This window comes from Oncorhynchus tshawytscha, linkage group LG09 (genome assembly GCF_018296145.1).
Source record: "Oncorhynchus tshawytscha isolate Ot180627B linkage group LG09, Otsh_v2.0, whole genome shotgun sequence".
Classification (NCBI taxonomy): domain Eukaryota; kingdom Metazoa; phylum Chordata; class Actinopteri; order Salmoniformes; family Salmonidae; genus Oncorhynchus; species Oncorhynchus tshawytscha.
Window position 1 is genome coordinate 41,732,543 of NC_056437.1, and position 21,701 is coordinate 41,754,243.

A 21,701-nucleotide genomic window follows, 5' to 3' on the forward strand; every position below is an offset into this window, starting at 1 on the left:
TAGCTATTAGTGAAAGAATACCATGCTATTGTTTGAGGAGAGTGCACAATTTTGAGCTTGAAAAGTTATTAACAAATTAGGCACATTTGGACAGTCTTGATACAACATTGTGAACAGAAATGCAATGGTTCATTGGATTAATCTAAAACATTGCACATACACTACAAAATCTAAATTGCACCTGGGCTGGAATAATACATTATGGCCTTTTTCTTACATTTTTTCTCTCTATATTATCTTTTACCAGATCTATTGTGTTATATTCTCCTACATTTCTTTCACATTTCCACAAACTTCAAAGTGTTTCCTTTCAAATGGTACCAAGAATATGCATATCCTTGCTTCAGGGCCTGAGCTACAGGCAGTTAGATTTGGGCATGTCATTTTATGCGAAAATTGGAAAAAAAGGGTCAGATCCTTAAGAGCTTTGAGACAACACAAAGAATAATTTATGAAATCAAACTGTTTGGATTAACAGATATTGCTTCTCAGATATTGTGATATAATTGTGGCCTTTCTAGCAATTTCAAATGGGAGATTCCACAGCACTTTGATAAGATTTCAAATTCCAAATTCAAACTCTGCTTACGTCACTGGAGATTCAAAAGACGAGTTTAAAGGTGGCCTTTGTCAGACACTGATAGAACTACTCGTTTTTCTGCCACCTGCAGACTCTAAATAAAAGGACAGAGACGTTTTCATATTAGTTTCCATGTTTATTGAGAAAATAGGATAGAACAAAGTCACACTACTGTTATATTGAAAACAACCAATATATTGTCCCGGGTATCCATGGTGGCAGGTAGCTTAGTGCTTAAGAGCATTGGGCCAATCCCTGAGCAGACTAGGTGAAAAATCGGTCTGCGCCCCTTGAGCAAGGCACTCAACTTGAGTTGCTCTGGATATGAGCATCTGCTAAATGACTAAATTGTAAAATATCCATGAAAACGTTTCCCTTCCATTTACAGACATCAATTATTTACAACTAGATTATGTGACTATGTGCATTACTGTACACATTGCCTCATTCCATCTGTGAGTGTTGTCGCCAACTTCTATCATACATGGTAATGCAATAAAAAAAAAAAAGAGTTGGCTGCAGCACATACAGTAAGTAGCCGATGGGATAAGGTTAGTGTACATGGACATGTGTCCACATACAATAGGATTCACTTTGCTCAACTTCCAAATGGCCACGTTTTTTAAATTTTATTTCATTCCCCAGATATGTCTGCTTTAAAATGCAAAACATTCAGGTAAACACACTTCCATTCGTCATAGACGTTTTACTTTTATCTTGTTGGAGAAAAGTCCCAGAGGGTTAACAACTGGATATGAGCATGACCAAATCTGACGAGTCATGGTGTGTAGAATCCCAGTTCCTGCCATTAACCACTACAACCTTAATATGTTATAGTACATAGCGGTTGTAGGAACGTCATGCATTTTCATTTTCTTGCATTAATCAGCACTAGACATCCTATTTCATTGTCACCTCCCCTCAGATACCCCAAAAAATCCATACAACACATAACACCTCCAAACAGGCACAATCAATCAGCATGCACTCAATGAACTTCATTAAAATAAGCAATTATTTCTCAAGTCAATGATGACAATCCAAGAAATGGCCTGCTAGATTTCTATAGCTTTTGACTATGAGAATAGCTTGGTGCTTTTGTCTAAATTCTCATTAAGTATTTGTGTGGCAAATGCAGAAACTGAAATTAAGTTCCAAACATTTATATCACCCACATGTTCAGTATATCAGTGCTTTTCAGTGAAATGTCAAGACATTATTGCCTCCTCCATTTCCCTAGCATTGAAACAATGAGGAAAATTAATAAAGGGACAGTTTAAGAAAGATAAGCAACTGTAGCTTGATTATTTATAATGGGATAATGAATGAAAACAATCAATGTGTGAAGCAGTATGTGAGCTATTCCTTATCAATGACACCTAGCTTAGCTTTATCAACTAAGAACTCATTCATCATGACACTACATGTACCAACTACTCCTCCTTACTCTTTGTACTGCTTACGTTAGCATGCCTATTCGTGTGCCCATTGGTATTAGCCCCATTAGCGCTCATCTTCCCCTCGGCAGTCAGTCTACGAATGCAGTCGAGGGGGCCCTTCCCTTCGAGTACTGAGGGGTTGCGGTAAGACCCGCCAATGCGGTCCCACAGGGTGAAGTACTGGCCATAGTTGACGTCGAAGAAGAGGTGGTGGTCCGTGTGGTGGGCCGCCCCATTGACCACTTCCTGCAGTGGTCCGGGCACGCGGTAGTCGCCGTCATGGATAGACACAGTCCAGATATTGACGAAGATGTAGAGGGCCAGGTAGAGCACCTTGTGCAGAGGGAAGAGGAAGGGGTAGATGTGGTAGGGCAGACCCTGCAGGAAGCCATCCAGCGGGTGGAAGGCGTGGCTGGCAAACGGGGTGGGGATCTTCCACACATGGTGTGGCTTGTGGAAGTGCTGAGGGGAGGGAACATGCCACCATATTCAAAAGGAACTGCACGTAGAACATATTTGCTGAGGAACAGATAGCATATGAAACATATGGCCCCGTTGGATCACTTTCAAGTGTGCCAGCGATTGAGGATAGGACCAGCAGACGATAACACACACTGGTACTGAAGACATAGCACTGGCTTTGTTCTAGCTCCGTACATTACATACACAAGTTCTTAGCAAATACATGTATGCCAAAAAATAGAGGGGAAAAACTGCACATTTGTTAATCAACATTAAGACAATGTCAACTGCCTTAATCTCATTAAGAAAAATGAGCAGAATGATATGACTTAATATACAGGATTTGTCTGTCATTGTGGACTGATCTGTAACTGTAGATCACATCTAGAGTAACAATCCACATTCAATTGACAGTGAAGGGACCTACCCAGTAGCACACTTCCCCATTGGTAACAAGACTTTGTAATGCTCACCTTGTAAATACTCTTGTGGTGAAGAAACCGATGAATCCAGTAAATGCACCCGTCCGTGAATAACAAGAAGGAAATCATGCTGAGAAGCACAAAGGGCCAGCCTGAAAAAACAAACCACCATTAGCATCATAATGACAATCCTGTTAAACAAAGTTGCATAACAAAATGAACAGTATAAACATTACATTTACAGTCCCAGCGTCGGTGAACGCAGCATTGTCTTACCCATGGTAGACTCTTCGACGTGGTCATAGAGCTTGCTGTATCCTCTGACCTCAAAGAAAAATAACGCCACAGTGGGTATACTGATTATGGGTAGCGAGGTCATGGCGTATTTGATCTCCCGCCGCACCTGGTTCTGAGGACCAACAATGATCTGAGATCAGGGATCAATTCCAATAAATAAATAAATAAAACACTTACAATATATATATATATATATATATATATATATATATATAAAAAAAAAAAAAAAATATATATATATTTAAAAAAAAAATATTAAAATAAAAAATATCTATATATATATCTATATATATATATATATCTATATATATATATATATCTATATATATATATCTATATATCTACAGTGCCTTGCGAAAGTATTCGGCATCATTATATTTATCATCATTAGTCATTTAGGTCAACATTGGATCATTCAGAGATCCTCACTGAACTTCTGGAGAGAGTTTGCTGCACTGAAATTAAAGAGGCTGAATAATTTTGCACGCCCAATTTTTCAGTTTTTGATTTGTTAAAGTTTGAAATATCCAATAAATGTCGTTCCACTTCATGATTGTGTCCCACTTGTTGTTGATTCTTCACAAAAAAAATACAGCTTTATACCTTTATGTTTGAAGCCTGAAATGTGGCAAAAGGTCGCAAAGTTCAAGGGGGCCGAATACTTTCGCAAGGCACTGTATATATATATCTATATATATATCTATATCTCTATATATATACACATACACACTGCTCAAAAAATTAAGGGAACACTAAAATAACACATCCTAGATCTGAATGAATGAAATATTCTTATTAAATACTTTTTTTTTTTACATAGTTGGATGTGCTGACAACAAAATCACGCAGAAATGATCAATGGAAATCAAATGTATCAACCCATGGAGGTCTGGATAAGGAGTCACACTCAAAATTAAAGTGGGAAACCACACTACAGGCTGATCCAACTTTGATGTAATGTCCTTAAAACAAGTCAAAATGAGTCTCAGTCGTGTGTGTGGCCTGCAACTGCCTGTATGACCTCCCTACAATGCCTGGGCATGCTCCTGATGAGGTGGCGGATGGTCTCCTGAGGGATCTCCTCCCAGACCTGGACTAAAGCATCCGCCAACTCCTGGACAGTCTGTGGTGTAACGTGGCGTTGGTGGATGGAGCGAGACATGATGTCCCAGATGTGCTCAATTGGATTCAGGTCTGGGGAACGGGTGGGCCAGTCCATAGCATCAATGCCTTCCTCTTGCAGGAACTGCTGACACACTCCAGCCACATGAGGTCTAGCATTGTCTTGCATTAGGAGGAACCCAGGGCCAACTGCACCAGCATATGGTCTCACAAGGGGTCTGAGGATCTCATCTCGGTACCTAATGGCAGTCAGGCTACCTCTGGCGAGCACATGAAGGGCTGTGCGACCCCCCCCAAAGAAATGCCACCCCACAACATGACTGACCCACCGCCAAATCGGTCATGCTGGAGGTTATTGCAGGCAGTAGAACGTTCTCCACGGCATCTCCAGACTCTGTCAAGTCCGTCATATGTGCTCAGTGTGAACCTGCTTTCATCTGTGAAGAGCACAGGGCGCCAGTGGCGAATTTGCCAAACTTGGTATTCTCTGGCAAACAACGGTGTTGTGCTGTAAGCCCAACCCCCACTGTGGACGTCGGGCCCTCATACCACCCTCATGGAGTCTGTTTCTGACCGTTTGAGCAGACACATGCACATTTGTGGCCTGCTGGAGGTCATTTTGCAGGGCTCTGGCAGTGCTCCTCCTGCTCCTCCTTGCACAAAGGCGGAGGTAGCGGTCCTGCTGCTGGGTTGTTGCCCTCCTAATTTCCACCTGCTGTCCATTCCATTTGCACAACAGCATGTGAAATGTATTGTCAATCAGTGTTGCTTCCTAAGTGGACAGTTTGATTTCACAGAAGTGTGATTGACTTGGAGTTACATTGTGTTGTTTAAGTGTTCCCTTTATTTTTTTTGAGCAGTGTATATAGTTTGTCGCAGTTCAACTGCATACAACTATATTGTGGCCTGGTCCCAGATCTTTTTGTGTGCTCTTGCCAAGTCCTACAGGTGTTGTGACGTTTAACAAGATCTGGGACCAGGCTACAAGTATTGAGTAATATAAAGAAGGACATACCTTTAAAAACTGTGGATGTTTCATGAGGTTGTGGTCAAAGATGAAGTGGTAGCTCAGCCACCCCAGGCCCAGGTAGAGGACTGCCGCTCCCAGGTTGGTGACTACCAACAGGCTGATGATCTGGCGCAGCGCCCCGTCTTCAGGCCACGACGACGGGTACACGTAGGGGGTGAGGACATAGTGGTCGGCGACATTCAGCACAAGATCCATGTCTGAATCTGCCAAGTTGATAAGTAATGGCTTTGAGCATAGCCTTGTAGACTCCTCCACTCAAGTAGCCTATCCTACCCACATATCACAAGTGACAAATAATTTCTCACTTCTCAAAACCACAGAAAAGGCTCAGACACAGAGAAGGCTCAGACACAGAGAAGGCTCAGACACAGAGAAGGCTCAGACACAGAGAAGGCTCAGACACAGAGAAGGCTCAGACACAGAGAAGGCTCAGACACAGAGAAGGCTCAGACACAGAGAAGGCTCAGACACAGAGAAGGCTCAGACTCAGAGAAGGCTCAGACTCAGAGAAGGCTCAGACTCAGAGAAGGCTCAGACTCAGAGAAGGCTCAGACTCAGAGAAGGCTCAGGTTTTGAGAAGTGATGAATTCGCAGCTGTAGCAGACATTGTCATAAATGATTTGTGGGCAGAATTTACTTCTTGAGAGTGACACATCACATGTAAACTGGACATGGCTTATGGACAGGGTGGGTAGTCAACTAGTCAATGTTAGATCTATAGGCAATATCAATCATATTTTCATCATACATATACAGTAGTGGTTTAATAGGGCTGGGCGGTATACTGTATTTTACTATATACACCGGTATTGATGCACGGACCGGTTTGGGTTTTTACTTTACCTTCTATAACGGTATTTTAATGTTTAGTTTGTTAAATGTGATACGCCATGTGTAACGTCCATTTTTATAGTTTACTCCGCTGCTTGAGTCATCCCTCTCAGCTCTCTCTCCGCGCCGCTTTCCACACAGACTTAGTCCCACCCCGTCACTCAAGGAGCGCATTTGTTGTTGCTTGCCCACGAGACACTTTCATTCAGTCTGCATAGTCAATGCAGCACATGCAACAATGTTGATGACAACAATGTTGTTTCCAATTTGATCTTAATATATATCCACGAGCGTTCTATAATTACAATATTACATCTGTAAACAGCTAGTTTGTATTTGCTTAGCTAGTTAAGCTAAATCGTCTTAACCACTAATACTAATCGTTAGTTAGCTGGCTAGCTAATAAAAGTACTGAGTCAGAGCAAACGTAGCTAGCTGGTGGAGGCCTAAATCAGCATGTTGTTTGTGCAACTATATCTTCTAAATCAGAGGAATAGGCGAAGCATGAATATGTAGGCTATATGAATAAAGATTTACACGGAACATCACTTTGGTTCCTACCCTGTCACAATAACTCATCCATGGAATTTTCATTCGTTGTAACGTCAAACAACGATAATGATAATAAATTATAATAAACATTCTATTTCCATGATTCCAAAAGTTCACCCAAGTGGTTCGATCTAAATTGCAATTGCAACATTTGGTTAAAAATATGGGCTAGTATTTTTGCCCATAACATTGCAGTGTGGAAATGATCTCAAATGAGTGCAGGAAATGCAGATTTAAGTTGAATTGAACAGTATTTTATTTTACCTTCATTTAACTAGGCAAGTCAGTTAAGAACAAATTCTTATTCACAGTGACGGCCTACCAGGGAACAATGGGTTAACTGCCTTGTTCAGGGGCAGAACGACAGATTTTTACCTTGTCAGTTCGGGGATTCGATCCAGCAAACTTTCGGTTACAGGCCCAAAGCAGTGGGTTAACCACTAGGCTACCTGCCACCCCAAGTATAAAACAATCTGAATGGAATTATTTAGAATATATGTGTTGCCACCCTAGGGTCACGCACATAAAGAAAATTTGGAACTTTCATTAATCAAAAACATAAAATACTGTCAAATACGTCAAAAATGTGAAAAATACCATTCATGATATGATATTTTGGCCATATCGCCCAGCCCTATGTGTTACTAGAACTCAGATAACGTACAGTAAATAACAGTATGATAAATGGGAGGCGGGCCTAGTACTGTAGGTGTATTTGGGGGAATGCTACTGATAGTGCTTTTTAAAGCAGTGACATTTGAGAATACCCTGGGGTAAACTACTGTAGTGTTTCACTAGGCAATCTTTTCAGTGTCCCGGCACTACCAAAGGTTTTCCAGGAATGGGAATTCTTATTTGGGTACAAGCTAGTCATTTTTTATTTCACCTTTATTTAACCAGGTAGGCCAGTTGAGAACAAGTTCTCATTTACAACTGCGACCTGGCCAAGATAAAGCAAAGCATTGCAACACAAGCAACAACACAGAGTAACACATGGAATAAACAAATGTACAGTCAATAACACAATAGAAAAAAATATATATATAGTATGTGCAGATGAAGTAAGATTAGGGAGGTAGGGCAATAAATAGGCCGTAGTGGCGAAATAATTACAATTCAGCAAATAAACACTGGAGTGATAGATGTGCAGAAGATAAATGTGCAAGTAAAGATACTGGGGTGCAAAGGAGCAAACAAATAAATAAATAATATGGGGATGAGGTAGTTGGATGGGCTATTTACAGATGGGCTATGTACAGGTGCAATGATTTGTACGCTGCTCTGGTAGCTGATGCTTAAAGTTAGTGAGGGAGATATGAGTCTCCAGCTTCAGTGATTTTTGCAATTCGTTCCAGTCATTGGCAGCAGAGAACTGGAAGGAAAGGGGGCCAAAGGAGGAATTGACTTTGGGGATGACCAGTGAAATATACCTGCTGGAGCGTGTGCTACAGGTGGGTGCTGCTATGGTGACCAGTGAGCTGAGATAAGGCGAGGCTTTACCTAGCAAAGACTTGTAGATGACCTGGAGACAGTGGTTTTGGCGACAAATATGAAGCGAGGGCCATCCAACGAGAGCATACAGGTCGCAGTTCCATTAGTATATGGGGCTTTGGTAAAGAAACAAATGGCACTGCGATAGACTGCATCCAATTTGCTGAGTAGAGTGTTGGAGGCTATTTTGTAAATTACATCTCCGAAGTCAAGGATCGGTAGGATAGTAAGTTTTACGAGGGTATGTTTGGCAGCATGAGTGAAGGATGCTTTGTTGCGAAATAGGAAGCCGCTTCTAGATTTAATTTTGGATTGGAGATGCTTAATATGAGTCTGGAAGGAGAGTTTACTATATAACCAGACACCTAGGTATTTGTAGTTGTCCACATATTCTAAGTCAGGATCGTCCAGAATAGTGATGCTAGGCTGGCGGGTAGGTGTGGGCAGCGATCGGTTAAAGAGCATGCATTTAGTTTTACTTGCATTTAAGAGCAGTTAGAGGCCACGGAAGGAGAGTTGTATGGAATTGAAGCTCGTCTGGAGGTTAGTTAACACAGTGTCCAAAGAAGGCCCAAAAGTATACAGAATGGTGTTGTCATTGTTGATCCTTGGTATTTAAGAAAGATGATAGCATGCATATCCCATATGTTGGGTCAGAAGATACATGCCATCACCTTGAATTTTTTGGAGTACCAAGGATCTAATTTGGTTCAAACAGGTGCCATTAATACAGGTAATGAGTGGAGGACAGAGGAGTCTCTTAAGAAGAAGTTACAGGTCTGTGAGAGCCAGAAATCTTGCTTGCTTGTAGGTGACCAAATACTTATTTTCCACCATCATTTGCAAATAAATTCATAAAAAATCCTACAATGTTATTTTCTGGATTTTTTCCCCCGAATTTTGTCTGTCATAGTTGAAGTGTACCTATGATGAAAATTACAGGCCTCTCTCATCCTTTTAAGTGGGAGAACTTGCACAATTGGTGGCTGACTAAATACTTTTTTGCCCCACTGTATGTGGAAGCCAGGATATGCTAAATGTGTTTATGTTAATTAACACGCAATTACCGTGAGATCAGCAGTTATTTGCTTGACAATCACAGTCTGACAAAATGTCATGACCACCACAGCCCTACTCAAGACCGCTCATGCTGTAAACACAGTCCAGTTAAAAGTGAAAGGCACAGATTCATATATCGCAATTTGCATATAGGCCTACTGTAGCTCTGATTGGTTATGCCGCACCAGTCTGTGTAGAGTATGGGCTGAGTCGTGCATTTCAGTGCAATAGAATCCTACTCGAATGGGTTCTGCCTACAACAAAATCTCTTGCATAGTTCATTTTGTTTTTCAGTATGTTGCTTTGAAAGTGGCTATTATGGCGTTGATTTTATCACAATTCCCACAGTAAAGGGAAATGTTGATAGTGTTAACTAAGAGGGCAAACTCTAGTAAGTTGAGTAAAGTTAAATTACATGCCTCTCTGTGTGGGCTGATATTTCTTCTGCGGCAGTCCTGGAGGAGTCTGTTGTCACTGAAAATTACTGTCGGCTGCATCTGTGATAAAGCCGGCTAAAAGAGTGTACAGTAAGTGTATATTTTGCATTTGTGAAAGTATTTTGATGTGGTATGAAAGTAAAGGGCTTTATGTTCCTAAAAATGTATTCCAATTGAGAATTGATTCACGTTTTGATGGAGTATTAGGCTGTGCTGGCAGAGCCAGTCTACCACTGAAAATAACAAAAGGTCCTTGGACCTTTAAGGAGTAACAGTAGGCTCCTTAAGAGTACATATTGGGCTATGTAGGATCTAGGAAACCTACTACAAATTACAAATACATTCCCAAGTAGGTTTGACATCTCAATCCAATAGAATGCATTAGTGTTAATTAATTACTCTACCTACTTTTACAAGTGTATCAAATAAAGGCCCCATGTACCCATTTAACACACTACCATATTTGGCCTCAAACAACAAAAAAAGCGAATTGCATTGTGTGCATTACTTTATAGATAGACAATCAATTCAAAACATATCACCTCATAATACGTGAACATGTTTCAGATAAGTGAGATTCGTGTAATATGTGCTCACACATTGAAGCTATATCTACCAAAAAATAAATAATGACTTAACTGCCATTAATCCCCATTCTACATCATGCATATGCGCCCATGGCATATCCCAATGTAATGTCCCACAACGCATATAAACGCACAACTATATCGCTGATTTGTAAATGTTCGTTACATACCTGACGCAGTGGTCCACTTTACCAAGCCACTTGATAAGGCGAACAATGTCATCAAACTATAGGTATTCGGGTAACCAATCTGCAACTCCTTGTTTAAAGAAACAACTACGTAATTGCACACATATCCAATGGAAAGATACTTCCTTGTCACGAAAGGGCTGCATCTTTCGTTTGATTGGACAACTGCCTGATGTGATCATGGCGCGACGAATTTTTAGAGGTGAATTTAAAGAGACATGACTAAATACACAGTTATGAAACATCGGCATTACTAAATGAATTAACGTCGGCGCCAAACTATCAAAACAGCTGTTTCATATAGCGTGGCATAAAGTATGCATAAAGTAATAAAGTAATAGTGTGCATAAAGTAATAGTCCACATATTACTCTCACCCTCTGAGACAAGCTAAGAAAGACGCAATATCCAACATTTGGGTGTATTCCTTCTACAAAATTCCTATATGATTATTAGTGATTTTTTTCCAATAGGATACGTTTTTTCCTATTGGATTTAAAAAAAAAAGTAATCATACTGGATCCTATAGGGTTCTCGAAGTTCTATAGGTCGGCGCACAATTGTCCCAGCATTGACCGGGGCAGGTAGCCTAGTGGTTCGAGCGTTGGGCCAGTAACCTTAAAGAGTTGCTAGATAGAATCCCCGAGCTGACAAAGTAAAAATATGTAGTTCTGCCGCTGAACAAGGCAGTTAACCCATTGTTCCCTGGTAGGCCGTCATTGTAAATAAGAATTTCTTCTTAATTAACTGACTTGAATAGTTAAATAAAGGTTCAAATAAAATAAAAATTAAAAAAATTCTTCACTGACTTGCCTAGTCAAATAAAGGTAAAAAAAAAAAAGGCTTTTGTGTAACATGTATCAGAATTTTATTGGACAACTTTTTTCCTATTGGGAATCAAAAGTTATCCTATTGGACTCTATATGATTCTCGCAATCCAACACATTCAGAATCCTAAAAGTAATCCGATTGGATCCTATAGATTTTTGATAAGTACTGTAGGATTTTGTCACCCCAATCTTGAACCCATTAAATTATAGTTTGTTGTCATTAGTTACAGCACAATACAACAACATTAATTACAACATTTTCAACAACAGTTCTATACTGAAAAAAATATATAAATGCAACATGTAAAGTGTTTCATGAGCTGTTTAGAAAAAATCCCAGAAATGTTTCATACACACAAAAAGCTTATTTCTCTCCAATTTTGTGCACACATTTGTTTACATCGCTGTTAGTGAGAATTTCTCCTTTGCCAAGATAACCCATCCACCTGTTTAAACAACTGATTAAACAGCATGATCGTTACACAGGTGCACCTTGTGCCAGGGACAATAAAAGACCACTCTAAAATGCAACCGGTCTCACAACTGCAGATCTGTATAACCACGCCAGCCCAGGACCTCCTTCTTCACCTGCGGGATCGTCTGAGACCAGCCACCCAGACAGCTGATGAAACTGAGTCTGTAATAAAGCCTTTTTGTGGGGAAAAACTCATTCTGATTGGCTGGGCCTGACTCCCCAGTGGGTGGGCATATACTCGCCCAGGCCCACCAATTGCTGCGCCCCTGCCCCGTCATGTGAAATACATAGATTAGGGCCTAATGAATTTATTTCAGTTGACAAATTTCCTTATACGAACTGTAACTCAGTTGCATGTTGCGTTTTTATTTTTGTTCAGTATATATTAATATCTGTTTTATTCACCTGTAAGAAAGCCTTTCCCTTTAAGAGTGACTGATGACTTCACATCTAGCATGAGCTGGCAGTGTTTATTAGCCTAACCAGAGAGGAAGACATAGAGAGAGGCACAACTCAGTGGAAAATCTGTCTCCCTCCAGCAGGTGGCGTGTTTTTACCGTTTTTCTGCCCACCAAGCAAGCAGTTTTTGTATGGAGGTCAATGAGTGTCGAATTTGTTCAACAAAACAGTAAATGGTTTATTTGGTGAGGTTTATTTGATTGAATCAAAGTGTTGTAATGCTTAGTTTGCTACGAGTGTACTGATATAAGTAGGACATGTGACATCACCGCAACTTTGAGAAAAAAAACTATATTGGAGTTGTCTCGAGATGGCTATGCATATTCATGGCATGAAGCGAGTAGCATAGTGTCTCTCTCCATTGAATACAGGCCATTGATGTCAACAACCCTAATTGAATATTCAAAAAAGTATTAAAATAATGAGATGTATCCACCAATCCAAAGCAAGGATAGGCGGGTGCTAGACAGCCTGCCATGCCGCTTTGTGGACAATGACTCCCATTGTTAGGGCGAAGAGAAAAGTATCTTGTCGGTATATCCATAATCTTCGGCCTAATGCCCAAGTTCATTAGTAGTGGAAAGACATAGGAAGAAGAGAGATCATGATACTGAAAGCAGTTGAGTCTAGTAAAGAAAGCATAAACAGGGCCAAGGTAGGAAGAAAGAGTAATAATGTGTCCGAGTGGAAAGGGGTGATGGTGTTTGATGAGACCACAGGGCCTCATTTACACCCTATCCCGACTAACCAATGCTGTAGAGAAAGAGATAGGTGAAGTCAAACAAGCCTGGTAGGTTGGAAAATGTAGATTGCTGGTAGACAGGATCAGCAAGGGAAGATTCTGCAAATGGAAAAGCTTAAATGGGAATAAGATTAAAAGCCATGACCCTGGTGGTTATGGTAGGTTGAGGGGAGTTATCACTGGGGACCCAATATCTTTATCCATAGATTATATATTTTTTTTAATGTGAAGGGAGGCAGAGTTATTGAGGCCAAAAGATTGACCAGTAGAAAAGAGGGTCAAAGAAGTGAAAGCTATCAGTGCTGCTGAGGTTTGAGAAGGTTTTGCTTGGAAAAGTACAGATAGGATTCCTTACTTTCAATGTCAGAAAAATGTGTCCCCTCCCATTATGTTTTGAAGGTCAAATAATGGGACATGTAGCTGATCAGTATAAAGGAAAGAAAACATGTGCCAAGTGTGGAGGGGAACATGATTCTGGTGAATGTGGGAGCAATGTGAAGGTTAGCTATTGTAATTGTGGGGGGAAACATTTGGTGGATGCCAGGTGCAGAGAGAAACGAGAGAAGCTCAGAAATATAGAATCAGTCATGATGTATCATATGCAGAGGCTGTAAAACAGATTGGTGGAACTAGAGTGCGGACTGATGGAGCTACCATGGCTGTTCTTGTACAAAGTGGATCTACTGTCAGGGCTGGTGCATCTGTTGGTCCTGGCATGGTTTTGAGACCTGTTCAGAAATTTTGCGATCATGAATGTGCTGTGTCAAAGGACACATCTGTTGGTTTGATAGTGAATGAGGTTAACTTCATAGCATTCATTGGTAATGTTATCAACACGACTCAGGTTGTGGAAAGCAGAAATGCCAGATTGAAGGTTATAGTGGATAAGGCAAAATAGTTATTGGTGGCAACAGATGTTACTGTCGAAATGGTTGTTGACATGCTGAATAATCCTAAAGGTGGATTGTTTCAGCATGGTATTGATAACGTTTAATGGATTGCACTTTAAAAATGTGTTTGTGGACCACCATGATATCATAAAAGAGGAACTCCTAAATTCAGCTCACTACATGTGGCTGTGCTGAGAATCTCAGTTTTTCTAATATTATTCAACTGTTTTATCCCTCACTGTGCATGAATGCAAGAACTGTGAGTACAGTATTTGTTTCCTTATGTTTCCTGATTGAAGTTGTCAATGTTTTTGTCATATTTTTCGTCATTTTATGCACTTGTTTTTATGCTAACTGAGAAAATACTGTCAGCCACATTTTGCCTGTTAGGTGACTAGCTAGCTTATGTAACAGTTTATTCACTTACATGTCAATATCTGACTGGGGTTAAAATAACAATAATAACATTGATAAAAACATGACAACATACAGTATGTGCAAGTACCTGCAACAATGATCAAAGGACAGCACATAAGATGTGCATAGCTCAATGATGTTGATGTCTGTTGATTCTATCATGGAAACTGTGCATTAGCAGGGAGCTAATGCTACCAATACATTTAGAACATGCTGGCTAACTTGTTCATACAGCAATAAGATACAGTGCCTTCAGAAAGTATTCATTCCCTTTGACGTATTCCACATTTTGTTGTGTTACAACCTGAATTCAAAATGGATTAAATTCCCTTTTCTTCTCTCTTCCATTTACACACAATACCCCATGACGACAAAGCGAAAACATGTTTTTATAAAAGTGTTAACCGTAATTGGCAGCAATTACGGCTGTGAGTCTTTCTGGGTAAAGGTGTCAGCATGCTACGGTTTGGCTGGCGCCTAGCCAAACTCAGCTAGCCAAATGGAATGAGTGTGCTCACACACACCCTTAAAAGACCTTCACTTGAAAAACAAGAAAAAAAAGTGCCAATAGTACTGTTTGTCCATTTTGAGACACCATAGCCAGTATACACTTCCTCAAAATAGGCAGAATTAATCTAAGCTAACTCAAGAAATCTGTCATTATTACTTTTTTGCCGAAGAGCTCTTAGTCACGCAATTTTATATCTAAGATGTTTGGTGCAGTATATTTCAATTAAAAAATGTGCATGAAAACGAGTCAGCCGTCCAACAAAAACCTTATTGAAGAATCCCTACTGTTGACCAATCATCAACAAAGGGGCGTAGACTTCGGCTCCGAACTTCGGCTTGCCTCCAGAAAAAATGTTATGTGCCTGAACAGACATAAAAACTTACCGAAGTCCAAAACGATCAAGAACATCACAAAATGTCATCATAATATACTGTACAGTATGCACGAACTCTACCAAACTGTTTCAGCTGGGAAGCATGCGGACGACTTAAGCCTCAAAGACCTTTCCGCACCTGGATTGTGCAGCATTTGCCCATTACTCTTTTCAAAATTCTTCATGCTCTGTCAAATTGGTTGTTGATCATTGCTAAAACACCATTTTCAGGTCTTGCCATATATTTTCAAGTAGATTTAAGTCAAAACTGTAACTCTGCCTATCCGGAAAATTCGATGTCTTCTTGGTAAGCAACTCCAGTGTAGATTTGGCCTTGTGTTTTAGGTTATTCTCTGACTGAAAGGTGAATTCAACTCCCAGTGTCTGGTGAAAAGCAGACTGAACCAGGTCTTCCTCTAGGATTTTGCCTGTTCTTAGCTCCATTCCAATTATTTTGTATCCTGAAAAACACCCCAGTCCGTAATGATTACAAGCATACCCATAACATGATGCAGCCACCACTATGCTTGAAAATATGGAGAGTGGTGTTCAGTTTGTCATGCGGTAGTAGAGAGAACAGTCTATGACTGTGGTGGCTGGGGTCTTTGACAATTTTTAGGGCCTTCCTCTGACACCGTAGAGGAACGCCATTTCCGTTCCAATTTTCTGGAAGCTTGCTTAAGAGCTCGGGTATTTTCTGTATACCAGGGTGCTAGTTTCTTGTGACAAATGTTTTTTGTTTTTAGGGGTGTGAATAGGGCTGTGGAGGTCACGAAATTTCATCAGCCAGTGATTGTCAAAGAAATAACTGTGGGTCTCAAGGTAATTGACTGTTAATTAACATAAACACATTTAGCATCTCCTGTCTTCCAGACATAGCCTACAAGCCACTGATGCAGACCTTTGGAACATATACATTTTATAAAGTCTAATAAATACAAGTAATATAGCCTACAGCTTCACAATAAATCCATTATTTATTTTAGACAGGTCTAATGAAGAAAATGTTGTCTATTTTAGAAGAAAAGAATAGCATACTCTGAATTGTCCTTATGTTAGGTCCCGATGTGGCTATGCCAAATGGATGTGGGCTACACTCGTTCATTTAGCAGTCGAGATTTGCTAGTATGAAGAATACAATTGAACAAAATATAAATATTTTCTCCAAATGATTTGAGGCAGTGCAAACATGGGGCTATTCTGTGTTGAGCGGTTAATGAAGAAATAGGTACTCCTATATGCTTCATTTAGAGGTATTCATATAATTGTTTTACAAACGTAAGGCTATACGTTTTGATTTTTAATACATTGTAAGGCTGCATGATGCAACTCTAATGATGATTTGGAGAAAAGTTGCTTGAAAAGGCATGAGCTATGCTTTTTTTTTTTTTTGTGCAGGCTGTACACACTCCAGTAGTCTCTTATTCACAAATGACAAGCACTTGATAATCTCTCGAATTTCACTGCAGCATCCTCTTTGTGGCCGAAATGCACCCAAAGAAAAGCCATGGCTTTTGCTGTGTTGTGCCCTTCTCGCTTAGTGTGCTGCACAACATAAAGCATCTCACAAGAGATCTCCTTCACATGATCGGGTCTTTCTCACAGGCTACAAGTTAAGACAGACACATTGGGGACACAACTGAGCGTGTCCTTATCTAATTCCGAGGTGCATATTGAAGATATTGAATGAACTATTTACTTTTCGTCAGCCAACAAGATGAGTAGGCCTAACGAACAGCAAAAGCACTAGCCTATGTCAATCTACTATCCCCCATAGTACACAAGCTGACCTATTCTATTCTGTGCAACAACAAAAAATATTCCAAACAGTCTGGGACAGTTGTGGGATGCGATTGATCCCAAATTAATACAACCGCTAGCATCAAAAAACATTTTTTGCACTGTGGCTGACGCAACAAATCATAACGTTTAGCTTAAAATGTTGATAAACTATTAGGCTATTTCATCACATTATAAGCGCAGCAATGTGCACATGGTAGTAGGCTATAAGTGTGAATGTTCCATTAGCTGAAAACACCATTATCAAAAAAGTGACCCCCAAATGCAATTATGCATGTAATGCTTTTATTATAAAGGTGCATTGTTATGGTGAAAATGTACCCCCAAATTTTAAACTCACACGCTGATTATATATGCCAGATAATCTGCTTTACAAGGGGTGTAGAGCCTAATGTTTTTCTTATTTAATTTACCCTTTATTTAACTAGACAAGTCAGTTAAGACCAAATTCTTATTTACAATGACACGGCCTACCAAAAGGCAAAAGGCCTCCTGTGGGGACGGGGGCTGGGATTAAAAATTTAAAATAAAATATAAATATAGGACAAAAAACACTACACAAAGAGAGACCTAAGACAACAACAACATAGCAAGGCAGCAACACATGACAGCATAGCATGGTAGCAACACAACATAACATGGTAGCAACACAACATAGTAGCAGCACAAAACATGGTACAAACATTATTGGGCACAGACAACAGCATGACGGGCGAGAAGGTAGAGACAACAGTACATCACACAACTGTCAGTCTTTGACTGAAGACATTGAGATAAAACTGTGCTTAATTTTAAGAAGTTATTTGGCCACTTTAGTTACTAAAACCGAAAACATATTGGCCTATGGGCTAGGCTACATATGGTGTGCAACTATGATTCGAACAAGTCACAAAAAAAGGCATTGTTTCTTATGCTGGGCTTCATTCACAAGTGATAATATATCATTCACAAGTGATAGGCTAATATTGTCACCCATCAGACTATTCTTGATTTAATCTGGTCTTTATATATACACTTTATAATATATGTGTTATGACATTTGTTATGATTTAGCATGGATCCTTATCATGCACCTGTATCGAAACAGGGGCAGCGCGAAAAAATTAATACATATCATCTATGCACTTAAATAGCGAATGGAGGATGCTTTTCCCCGTGGTTTATTTTCATGCCAGCCAGGTAGGCTATACTCCTGTTGTAAATATAAGCAATGTGCTTGATATTAGGAAAGTTGAGAAATAAATATAGTAGGCCTAGCCTATAGAAAGCTCCTCTTTTTATTAGCAGCCATCACTCTTGTTTTCTCCCACAATTTCATAGCCTATAGAAATGTTGCCCAACATGAGCTCCTGGGCACTCAGTGTTTCATTAGATTTTCAAAGACATTTGCATTGATGTCAAAGTGATTAGAGGGGCAATAAAGTGCTGAGTAACAGTCAGTTAGCACCTTGGAGATGCCTTATTACCGTGAGTAAACGATCATGTGGAATTTGACTTCTTTCATGACTATGGTCACCGTAACAGCCCTAAGTGTGACTGCATCTAGGGTATTACGCAAGGTTAAATGTAGTTCCTCAGTTAGGTGGTCAACAGATTTTTGTACTCCAACGTCCTTGGGTAGGTAGAGGGAGTCTGGAAGGGCATCTAGGAATCTTTGGGTTGTCCAAGAATTTATAGAATGCTTTTAATGATCCTTGGTTGGGGTCTAAACAGATTATTTGTTGCAATTGCAAACATAATAAAATGGTGGTTCGATAGTTCAGGATTATGAGGAAAAACGTTTAGATCCAATATTTATTCCATGGGACAAAACTAGGTCCAGGGTATGACTGTGGCAGTGAATAGGTCCAGAGACATGTTGGACAAAACCCACTGAGTCGATGATGGCTCCGAAAGCCTTTTGGAGTGGGTCTGTGGACTGAATATTAAAGTCACCAAAAATTTGAATATTATCTGCCATGACTACAAGGTCCGATAGGAAATTAGGGAACTCAGTGAGGAACGCTGTATACGACCCAGGAGGCCTGTAAACAGTAGCTATAAAAAGTGATTGAGTAGACTGCATAGATTTCATGAGTAGAAGCTCAAAAGACAAAAAACAAGTCAGATTTGTTTTTGTAAATTAAATTTGCTATCGTAAATGTTAGCAACACCTCTGCCTTTGCGGGATGCGTGGGGGATATGGTAACTAGTGTAACCAGGAGAGGCCTCATTTAACCCAGTAAATTCATCAGGCTTAAGCCATGGTTAATTTTTAAAAATGTATTTAACTAGGCAAGTCAGTTAAGAACAAATTCTTATTTACAATGACAGCCTAGGAACAGTGGGTTAACTGCCTTGTTCAGGGGCAGAACGACAGATTTTTTTCCTTGTCAGCTTGGGGATTCAATCTAGCAACCTTTTGGTTACTGGCTCAATGTTCTAACCACTAGGCTACCTACAACCCCAGTTAGGCCATTCACATCAATATTATGATCAGTGATTAGTTCATTGACTATAACTCCCTTAGAAGAGAGGGATCTAACATTAAGTAGCCCTATTTTGAGATGTGAGATATCACAATCTATTTCAATAATGACGGGAATGGAGGAGATTGCGAACAACGCCATGTTTAGTTTTGCCCAACCTAGATTGAGGCACAAACAGTCTCAATGGGAATAGCTGAGCTGACTGTTGTCGTGTCTTTAGCTAAGCCCAGATAAAATAAATCGATTTTCACTCTTTTCACTAATGGCCAAAGATTGCATCTTATTATATTTAGCTACCCGTTTATTACATTTTTATCATCATAGATTCCCAATTTGCACAAGGACAAGGCTACTACTAGGCTACTTTTTGCCTTCTTACCAAGCAATACTTCAACCACTAGAAACTGCAAACACATGGTCTAAAGTTTGCGGGAGGAGAAGCACATTCTCAGGTCAAGTTCAGTTTTTATAAAAGCTAACTTTTGCATGAACTGGCGCACGCACATTTTGGGGCATATTTTATGCGTATACAACAATAAGAAATGAGGCCCCTGACAACTTCAGGACAGACTGAATGATGGAATGATCTTTCCAATGGGTTGCTCCAGTGACCTTGCTTCAGGATGTCGCACTGCTGGTCTTTGGGGCCTTGCTTCAGGATGTCACACGGTTGGTCCTGGGGTCTTGCTTCGTCGCTCAGCTGGTCATGGGGGATGGGCCTATGGAGTAGAATACATAGTACAGGATACATAAAATGTATTTTTTTGGAACCTTGTATGACAGCTCACTCAAAATATGTGTACTCCAGCCTTTTATGATTAAAATGCATACAACATGAGTTGGCATTCCATGCCTGCTACAGCCTACCTGGACATGTCCTGGAAACATGCTCTGTGTGGCTCCCAAGGGACAGTCTCTGCATTCCGGTGGATTATGGTGGAAAGGCTCCCTCTGACATCCCCTCAGATGGATGTGACAACTACTGTATACAAACAAACCTTTACTGCGATGGCAATTGGATCTGAAAACCAGTAGACAAAAAAAAAACATTTTTAGGGCTTCAAACGGTCTTGAGCGAGTGTATAACATGTGACCTTGGTGAATTTGTAGTCTACAGTCGGCGATTACAGGGAACATTGTTCACGGCACTAATAGGGAAAGGAGCAAATGCAAAATTGTACACCTGCCGGAACCAAACTAATGCTTTTAATTTCTTGCTTCTGACATTGACAACATCTCAGCACACAACACTCCAGAGCTACAAGGCAGCACACTGGCAGATACGCCAAAGGCAGTTCCAAGTCAAAGCAAAACACACTAAATCTATTCAGAGATAAGAGCAGACAACTGCCATAGTAAAGGGCTGGCCCTTTCCAGAAATGACAAGCCCCTACCTAAGGTAGACAATATGGGTTAAGCATTAGGATCGTAGCCATTCCAAGAAACCATGCAAAGTTGCAGCACAGGTTTGCTGCAGACAATAATTAAAATCAACACAAACTCCACAGACAGACAAGGGGACCCAACAGGCAAATGTACATAGCAGTAGAGCAAAAACCACAGTGACAAACCAAACAGCCAAGCATCAAGCAGTGGCAGAAAATCAATGAACAGCACCAAACAATCCTATAGCCAAAGGCACTTCCAAGATGAAAGAAATCTAACACTGCCTGGAGGAACACATTGGCATCCATGCTTGATTTTGATTTAGGGAGGTGAAGTAGCATCGAAAATGTGGATTTAATACTTGTGCGCTGCTCTGTAATGTAAATGTGTTTTTTTAGGAACTGTCTACCAATTTGGACATACCTTCCGAAGTGGGGAAAAAAGAGGTGACACTTTAATACCCTGAGACGGAATGTTACTTTAAAACAACTGTACTTATACGTTATTAACTGTAAACATGACTTTGAACCCTGCTAATATTCAAGCAAACCTTCAATGCAGGAAAGTATATTGTAGCGATCCTTGCTAATGAGCCACTTTGCACTTAACCCTATTGCCGCGATGCGAAGAGTGGTTGCCTTTCGCGGCCCTGCCACTGCCCAGTCATGTGAAATCATTAGATTAGGGCCTAATTTATTTATTTCAATTAACTGATTTCCTTATATGAACTGCAACTCAGTAAAATCTTTGAAATTGTTGCATGTTTTTTAAATTTAAATTTTGTTCATTATATATTAATTTCAGTTTTTCCCCCTGTAAGAAAGCCTTTCTCTTTAACTTCTTTGGGATTAGTT

The 21,701-nt window shown here is 40.1% G+C and overlaps 1 protein-coding gene and 1 non-coding gene across 4 annotated transcripts; both read right to left on the reverse strand.

Annotated features, from left to right (window-relative positions):
* Nucleotides 1–695: 695 nt before the first annotated feature.
* On the reverse strand, nt 696–10,615 carry sc5d (sterol-C5-desaturase). Of its 3 annotated transcripts, XM_042326923.1 has the most exons (6): nt 10,480–10,573; nt 9,705–9,797; nt 5,338–5,555; nt 3,180–3,330; nt 2,955–3,055; nt 696–2,481 (listed from the first exon to the last, which is right to left on the reverse strand). In XM_042326923.1, the coding sequence occupies exons 3-6, from the start codon at nt 5,545–5,547 to the stop codon at nt 2,014–2,016; spliced, it is 930 nt and encodes a 309-aa protein (XP_042182857.1). In that variant the 5' UTR covers nt 5,548–5,555; nt 9,705–9,797; nt 10,480–10,573; the 3' UTR covers nt 696–2,013. The 3 variants fall into 3 exon arrangements, with proteins under 3 accessions (XP_042182857.1, XP_024287762.1, XP_042182856.1); XM_024431994.2 differs by lacking the exon at nt 9,705–9,797 and having other exon boundaries at nt 3,180–3,312; nt 10,480–10,615; XM_042326922.1 differs by lacking the exon at nt 9,705–9,797 and having other exon boundaries at nt 10,480–10,615.
* On the reverse strand, nt 2,588–2,725 carry LOC112259540. Its single transcript, XR_002954889.1, has one exon. It is a non-coding gene; the product is annotated as a small nucleolar RNA SNORA57 (small nucleolar RNA).
* Nucleotides 10,616–21,701: the final 11,086 nt, after the last annotated feature.